Source organism: Cupressus sempervirens, chromosome 3 (assembly GCF_028749045.1).
Source record: "Cupressus sempervirens isolate cs-2001-9-10 chromosome 3, ASM2874904v1, whole genome shotgun sequence".
Lineage (NCBI taxonomy): Eukaryota > Viridiplantae > Streptophyta > Pinopsida > Cupressales > Cupressaceae > Cupressus > Cupressus sempervirens.
In genome coordinates, this window is record NC_143120.1 from 429749147 (window position 1) to 429758189 (window position 9043).

General features: G+C 32.8%; 1 protein-coding gene across 1 annotated transcript in view; it reads right to left on the reverse strand.

Moving 5' to 3' along the window:
* Nucleotides 1-8803, reverse strand: part of LOC149566863 (S-locus glycoprotein family protein) — a 65835-nt gene extending 57032 nt beyond the window's left edge. Inside the window, exon 1 of the mRNA XM_089816546.1 lies at nt 8609-8803. Coding sequence (XP_089672672.1) covers nt 8609-8803 — 195 coding nt within the window. The remainder of the gene's footprint in view (nt 1-8608) is intronic.
* Nucleotides 8804-9043: the final 240 nt, after the last annotated feature.

Genomic DNA, 9043 nt, shown 5'->3' on the forward strand with positions numbered 1-9043 from the left:
GGATCTTGAGAAACACTTTGCCAAAGCGAGCTACTCAAACCCCTACATTCAAAGATAATTTTTTCAATTTAAAGAATCAGATAAATTCATGTTAGTCATTTAAATGATACCTAATTCCTTTAGTGAATCACTAATGAACATAAAAATTTCTTCATCCTTTTTCATTTCAATTTTTGAACCATTATCAAGACACCCTTTCTAATAAGAGAAAAAATTCCTTTTCCTAGTATCAAGTAGTGCCTCCAATAGAACATTGAATTACTTAGCATCCTTTGCATTAAATACAAAGAATTAGAGTTGTTCCTGGCTACATGTATTTCTAAATCTTCCTAATACCCAAAACCCTTTTCAATGTCATTAAAATAGAATGCTTCCCTTTCAACAATGGGCTTTCATTTAAAGAGATGGAATGAAATTTGTTGGAAATATAGATGGAATAACTAAGAGGGCGAGGTGGGGCAGGGCGGGGGGGTTGTGTGTGTGAATCAGTTACCACAAAAATATTTATACAAATCCTTAGATGTCTAACAAAACTAATTACCATTGTCACTCGGTAAACATACCGAACAATGTTGTAACTCGATAAATGTAGAGTATGTTTTATTTTAGCTATTCTAACATCAATTAGTAATGATTTGCAAACATAAGAGAAAAGAAATGAACACAAGAGACACCAAATTTAAAGTGGAAACCCAATATGGGAAATACCACCAATGTAACTACTTACTATTTTTAACTCTTCTAAAGTGAGCCCTGTTATGAGCCAACCTAGTTGAAGGTTACAAAAAACACTATTAAGTGTGACCTTGTTAGAGGATTTGATCACCCTATAAGGAGTGGCCTTGTAAGAGGTCTTTAAAACAATTCAATGCAACTGTCACCCTGTTAGAGGATTTACAATTGGCTATTAAACCAACTCTGTTAAGAGATTTTGGATCACTTCTACAATGGTTTGAAAGTAACAATGAAATGCCTTGATTGTGATTCAACTAAATTGCTGATTACAAATCTCTATTCTACTTCATACTAGATCCTTCCTGATCAAATATTACTTTGTTGCTCCATAATCATATCTAACCATCCTTCAAGTTCACTCACACACTTTCCTTCTCAATCAATCAATACACTTCCATACTACTAAAAACCACAACTTAATCTTATATTTATATCATTTAGATTGTCACATCGGCTCAATAAAAATTACAATGACCAATAATTATCACCATAGTTGACTGGAATCAATACTTGAAATAATTAAACTTCATATCCCAAATCAACAAAATCCTTCAATAGCTGACCCAACTCGGTAAACACTAGTCCTGAAATGATTCCCTGTGTTAACCAACAAATGCTCGGTTAACACTGTGAACTTGCAAAATCCTTTGGCAACTTCATGAACTTGGTTAACACTAACTCTAACCAACTTTCCTTTGTTAACCAGGAGAACTTTTTTAACACTATTTCCTACTAGAATCTCCTTCAATGCCCAAGTCAGCTCGGTAGACACGGTCTTCGTAGACTAATCTCCAAGAATGCTTAATAGACAAGAAAAATTTTCTTGCTGACCAAAGATAAGCATTGACTGACAACTAATATGACATTTGTGTAACATCAAAGATAACACACAATTAGACAATTGTATCCAACAATCTCTCTCTTTGGCATTGATGGCACCGCAACATGTCATAGTACAATGAAATTTGAGAACAATACTTTCTCTATTAGAAAGTTTCTCCCTCTTTGCTTTTATACCACGAGCTTCTCTTTTATGCAGTAATCTCCCTTTGTGAAGGAATTACATAGCTTCTTTCTTCAAACAAATTTTAGAAAGATATGACAATAAATTCTCCCTCTTTGACAACACATACCAAATAAGTATCAATGTACCTTGAGTACTAATTCATATGCAATATTCTCTTGATTATGCTACATCATCTAATAGATCTTCAACTAGGTTTCTATTGATGCATTGCTAAAACTTTATTTAGTGAGCTTCAGATAGGGGAATGACCCTTAACTTACCTCTTAGATACAAGAATGCATCCTTAGGTAATGGTATGGTAAATATGTCTACAATTTGTTCTTTTGTATGGACATATTCCAATCTAATTTCTTTGTCTTACACTAGTTCTTTGACAAAATGATATTTATAGCAACATGCTTGGTTTTGGAATGCATCACTAGATTCTTTGATATGTTGATTGTGCTTTTATTATCAAAAAACATGACAACTAGTTCCCTGATTTCAACCTTCATACCTTGCAACAATTCATTGCTACTGCAACATATTCTACTTCTACCATGGATTAGGATGTATAGTTTTTCTTTTTACTTGTCCAAGATACCAACCTTTTACCAAGAAAGAATGCTCCACCACTTGTGCTCTTTCTATAATCAAGATTTCTTGCCCAATCAGCATTAGTAAACACTTTTAGGTCTAGATTTCCTTGAAGTTTATACCATAAACCATAGTCTTCAGTGCCTTTCAAATATCTCAAGATTCTTTTGATTGCCATCATATGATTTTCTTTGGGTGTTGCCGAGAATCTTGCCACTATACCAACTGCTAAAGCAATATCAAGCCTTATATGAACTACATACTATAATTTTTCAATCATTGATATATATAAGGTCTGATCTACCTCTTTAGAATCATAATCTTTGGTAAGCTTTAGTCTAGTACACATGGGGGTTCCAACTGGTGAGGAATCTTCCATTCAAAATTTCTTGAGTATCTCTTTTATATACTTAGATTGAGTGATGTAGATACCATTCTTGCTTTGTTGTATTTGCAATCCAACAAAGAACTTAATCTTATCAAACATAGACATTTCAAACTCTTTATTCATTTGCTCTAAAAATTATTTGCATAGATCATCATTCCCTATAAATAGAGTGCCATCCACAAATATCTCTGTCAATACAATCTTGTTATCTGGTCCTTCCTTGATGTACAAACTACTGTTATCATTAGTTCTCTGGAAACCAATCTATATAAGGCTGTTGTACAACCTCTCATACCATTCTCTAGGATCTTGTTTTAGACCATATAAAGCTTTGTGCAGCTTACAGACTATGTCCCTTTTATTTGGATCAACAAAACCTTCTAGTTGTTCAATGTAGACTTCTTCATCAAGAATACCATTGAGAAATGTAGATTTAACATCCATCTGATATACCTTAAATCCTTTATGTGTTGCATATGTGAGTAAGGTCCTGACACCTTCTAATCTTGCAACAAGATAAAAAATTTCACCATAATCAATTCCTTCTTCTTGAGTTCATATCCTCTACACACTAGTCTTGTTTTGTTTCTTGATACTTGTCTATATTCATTTAACTTATTAATGAATGCCCATTTTGTTCGAATCACATTTTTATCTTTGGGCCTAGGTACACGAGTCCAAGTTTTGGTCCTCTCTATTTGTTCAATTTCTTCATTCATAGCCTCAATCCAACTTTCATTTTCAAATACATCTTTAATACTTTTAGGTTCAAAATCAGCAAGTAAACATGTTCCTTTTGGCTTAGTTCTTATCATAGTACCTTTTGATTTATGTCCAATAATTTGATTAGGTGCATGATGCCTTCTAACATACTTAGTCAATATAGGCTATTTTCCTTTTGACTAAATTCCACTATATTCATTTTGGGCCTAGGTAGAAGAGTCCAAGTTTTGTTCCTCTCTATTTGATCAATTTCTTCATTCATAGCCTCAATCCAATTTTCTTTTTCAAATACATCTTTAATACTTCTAGGTTCAAAATCAGCAAGAAAACATGTTCATTTTAGCTTACTTCTTGTTGTAGTACCTTTTGATTTATCTCCAATAATCCGATCAGGTGCATGATGCCTTTTGACATACTTAGCCAATATAGGCTATTTTCCTTTTGACTAAATTCCACTATATTCATTTTGAATTTCAATTTTTGGCTCTAGTTGCTTAGAATTGGTAGGCATTGGCTTGATAGCTTCAGAATGTGACTCAGATCTTTGTGACTCGGTTTGAACTTCTTGCAACTTGGTGACTGAGGAAGACTAGGGAGTAGAATTCTCATTATTAACAGATGTGTCTAGCAATGTATCAAGTTTGATGTAAACAAATCTCCTCTAATCTTCTAGTTCCTTTTTGGTTTCTTCTTTAGTCTTTTTTGCAAACTCATCAATTCTCACATGTGCACTTTTTATGATTTTATGAGTAGACAAATTTAAACATCTATATGCCTTACTTCAGCTAGAATATCCTACGAATATACCTTCATTACCTTTTACATCCAACTTTCCTTTTCTAGATTCTTTCAAGATATAAAATTTACTTCCAAATACTTTCAAGTGGCTTACATTGGTTTTATAGCCATACCATAATTCACAGGGAATTTTATATGAGTCCTTCTTCAACTATACTCAGTTCAAAGTATGAACTACAGTGATGATAGGTTCCTTCTAGTATTTGGTAGCAACATTCTTTTCAATTATTATAGTCCTTGCACAATCCATGATGGATCTATTTCTCCTTTTAGATATTCCATTCTACTTAGGAGTTCCAAGGGCTAATACGTATATTTTGATTCCTCTTTCAATGCAACAGTTGTTAGATTCATTGGAGATGAATTCACAACCTTTGTGTGATCTTAAGCATTTTAGTCTTTTCCCTATTTCTTTCTCTACTCTTTCCAAATACCATTTGAATTTCTCAAATGCTTCTAACTTCTCTCTTAAATACATAATAGTCATCATTCTAGAGTAGTCATCAACAAAAAGAATAAAGAAATTTTCTCCATTATAGCTTTCTATTCCAATAGGTCTGCACAAATTAGTATGCACAATTTCCAAGATATATTCATATTAATAGTTTTTTCTTTTAAAACTAGTCTTTCCCATTTTGCCAATTTGATAGTTCTTGCATAGTCCAACATCTAGTTTCTTGAAACTAGGAATACCTCTTACTTTCCTAAATTTTGTTATTTTCTTCATGTTATCAAAATTTATATGACATAACCTTCTGTGCCATAACCAACTTTATTCAACTTGAGCAATAAAACATGAGCAATCACCAAGATCAAGATAAAATAGGTTACCTTTTGTTTGTTTGCCTAATTCAATTAGTTTTCCTTTGTCATCCACTAGTATTGCCTTACCATGCATAAATTCTACCTTGAATCCAATGTCGATTAGCTATGCCAAACTCAATAGATTATGTTTTAGTCCTTCAACCCAATAGGCATTGTAACATACAATTTCTTTGGTTAATGAGATTTGACCTCTCCCTTTTATGCAACAAGGTTCATCATTTCCAAATCTTACACTACCACCATCATAGTCTTCAGAGTGTTCAAATTTTGTCTTATCTCTAGTCATATGATGTGAAGATCCACTATCTATGATCCATGTATCATTTTTTCTCACATAAGAGATAAGTTCCATCTTATCTCCTTCATTATCATATTCATCTTTTATAGCAATGTAAACTATGTCATTTTCACTAATATCAAAATCCTTAGCCATAAAAAAAGTTTTCTTACCTTTGTCCTTGAATCATGTGTGATTTTTGAAATCCTTCTTTCAATTGCACTTGTGACTTTTCTTCTCATCCTTGCTTTCTTTGTTTGGGCACCTGGTAGCAATATGACCAATTTCTTCACATGAAAAATAGATTAGGGGAACTTTACCCTTGTATTTTCCAGTACCTCTAGAATATTTCCTTGCAAGCAAGGCTTCAAAAACTTCAAGATCACTATCAAAATTTTCCTCTAATTCTTCTTCACTTTTTGATTAAATATCCTTTATTTTCTTTCCTTTCTCCTTAAGTGAAATTTTGGCCTCAAATGCATATTCAATGTTCTTGGAAGCTTGAACATAATTGTCATAGTTGTCTAGATCAAACACTGTCAATCTTCTCACTAAGGCATCCAAAGTTATCTTATGATTTGTCTCACACCTCCTTTTTTGAATAGTAGATACTATAATTTCATAGATAGGAAGGAATGTTCTAAAAAAATTACTTACAATAGTTTCATCCTTGATTTCTCCTCCAGAAGCTTTGATTGCACTAACACTGGCTTTGACTGTTTCCACATATTTGGCAATATTTTCATCTTCTCTCATCCTCATCTAATCAAATTGTCCTCTAAGAATTTCTACTTTGGCTCTCCTCACATTGTTATCAACACCATAGATGTCCTTTAGCTTGATCCACATTTCAAAAGCATTTTTGTAGTCCTTGATCTCATCAAATTCTTCATAGCTAAGAGTAGATGCAATATCTATCATCATAGTGTTATGGTTCTTTTTCTCAACAATATATCCAAAAAATAATGTAGCAGCAGGACTTTTGTATTCTTCATCATGATTTTTTCAACTTGAATCAGCAATGGAAGCCAAATGAAGTCCCATAAATCACTACCATGCTAAAAAGTTGTCTATGTTAAGCTTTGGAATTTCTCTCTTGTAAGACATCTTGATCTTTAGCTTAAGTCCTTGAAACCTTTCCTGCAAGAACCAAAAGCTCTAATACCAATTGTTGGAAATATAGATGGAGTAACTAAGAGGGTTCAGGGGGTGAATTAGTTACCACAAAAATATTTACATAGATCCTTAGATGTCAGACAAAACTAATTACTGCTGTCACTCGGTAAACGTATTGAAAAATGTTGTAACTTGGTAAATGCAGAGTATGTCTTACTTTAGCTATTCTAACATTAATTAGTAATGATTTTCAAACATAAGAGAAAAGATGTGAACATAAGAGACACCAAATTTAATTTGGAAACCCAATATGGGAAAATCTGCCAATGTAGTTAGTTATTGTTTTTCACTCTTCTAAAGTGAGCCCTATTAGGAGCTAACCTGGTTAAAGGTTACAAAACACACTATTAGGTGTGACCTTGTTTGAGGATTTAATCAACTTGTAAAGAGTGGCCTTATAAGAGGTCTTTAAAATAATTCAATGGAACTATCACCCTATTAGAGGATTTACAACTAGCTATTAAACCAACTCTGTTAAGACATTTTGGATCACTGCTACAATGGTTAGAGAGTAATAATGAAATGACCTAATTGTGATGCAAATAAATTGCTAATTACAAATCTCTATTCTATTTCATAGTAGATCCTTTCTGATTGAATATTACTTTTCTACTCAATAAGGATATCTAACCATCCTTCAAGTTTGCTCACTCACTTTCCTTCTCAATCAATCAATACATTTGCATACTACTAAAAATCACAACTTGACCTTATATTTATATCATTCAGATTGTCAAGTCCCCTCAATAAAAATTACAATGACCAATATTCATCACCATAGTTGGCTAGAATCAATACTTGAAATAATTAAACTTCATATCCCAAATCAACAAAATCCTTTGATAGTCAACCCAACTTGGTAAACACTAGTCTTGAAATGATTCCCTGTGTTAACCAATAGACACTTGGTTAACACTGTGAACTTGTAAAATCCTTTGGCAACTAAGAAAACTTGGTTAATACAGACTCTAACCAACTTTCCTCTATTAACCATGAGAACTCTGTTAACACTATTTACTGCCAAAATCTCCTTTGATGCCTAAGTGAGCTTGGTATACATAGTCTTCACAGAGTAATCTCGAGGAATGCTTGGTAGACAAGAAGAACTATCTTGCTAAAAAAATGAGCTCAGTAAGCACTAATTGACAGCTGATATGACATTTATGTAACATCAAAGACAACACACAATTAGAAAATTGTATCCAAGAGAACTCATAATCCTTTGATGTGTTATTTGATATTGGTTCATGCATATCTTAGTTAGCTCTATTGATCATATTATTTAAATCCTATTTTTTTTTGGAATATCATATTTTTTGCTAGAAATTCCTTTAAAAAATATCCTTGTATTAGTCATAATTTTTTTTTTTTATTGATGTTTCATTGGGCTGAATTCCCATTTCTATCTAGTTGATGAACTTTGAAATGGATCTTTCCTTTCACCTTAAAATTGGCTAAGTCTATCTTAGGAAATGGTCGAATAGTTTTAGGTCCAAATTTTGAAAAATGCCTATACTCACAATGCATGAAAAAAGGCTTCCTTTATAGATTTTTGAATCTAATTAATCCTGCTCACTTTAATTTCCCAAAAAAGAGAATAGAATTGTTCAAGTTAATTTCCACACTAAAATAATAATAATAGCAACCATGACAAAAAATAAAATGCTCAAGAAATTTTCCAACAATAGTTTCGATGAATTTCTAAATATCTTGTCTCCTCTCTCTAAAGACATACTCAAACTACTTAAACTAGGATATGTAGCCCATCAATGATATCCAATAATAATAGTATATTAATTACTTTCTTAGCATGTATATATTTATTAGCTGCTTAGAATTGATTTTACATATTAACTAATGTTTAAGCCTAACCTCATTATCAACTAGCAACATTTCTATCACTATAACTATAGCTATTTGTATGGTTTTGATTTTCTGACCTATCCATATGTGTTGAGGTTAGAATCTGTGGTGATTGAGGCTCTATCTTCCCTTCTAGAATCTACATCACTTGCCTAATACTCAGTATCACTTCATTGCCCTCTTGAATACATAACAATGGCATGATGCATGCTCTCCTTACATGTTCCATTTCCCCCTTCTCTACTACAACACCATCCTCCATGATATTCATCATGTTCCCCTGTTGAAATTGGCTTGTAGCCGATGTAGAAAAATAAAGCTTACTTGAATCTTGCATAGTAAAGTCCAAGTTTCTTCGCCTAGATATGATTTCCAAAAGAGCCATACCAAAAATGTAGACATCAATGTTCGCCATAATTGGAGTATTGGTGATCCACTTGGGAGTCAAGTATCCTCTTGTTCCTCTTGTAGTCATTGGTATGTGACTTAGATCTCTACCCATTAGCTTTGCCAATCCAAAATTTGGTAATTTGGCTGACATATTACTATCGAGAAGGACATGCTCAAGCTTCACATCACTATGAATGATGCAGCCCTCTTATAGTGACCACTGCGCTCTCAAATTTGGTCTTCTAATCAAGCACCTTACCCTCAA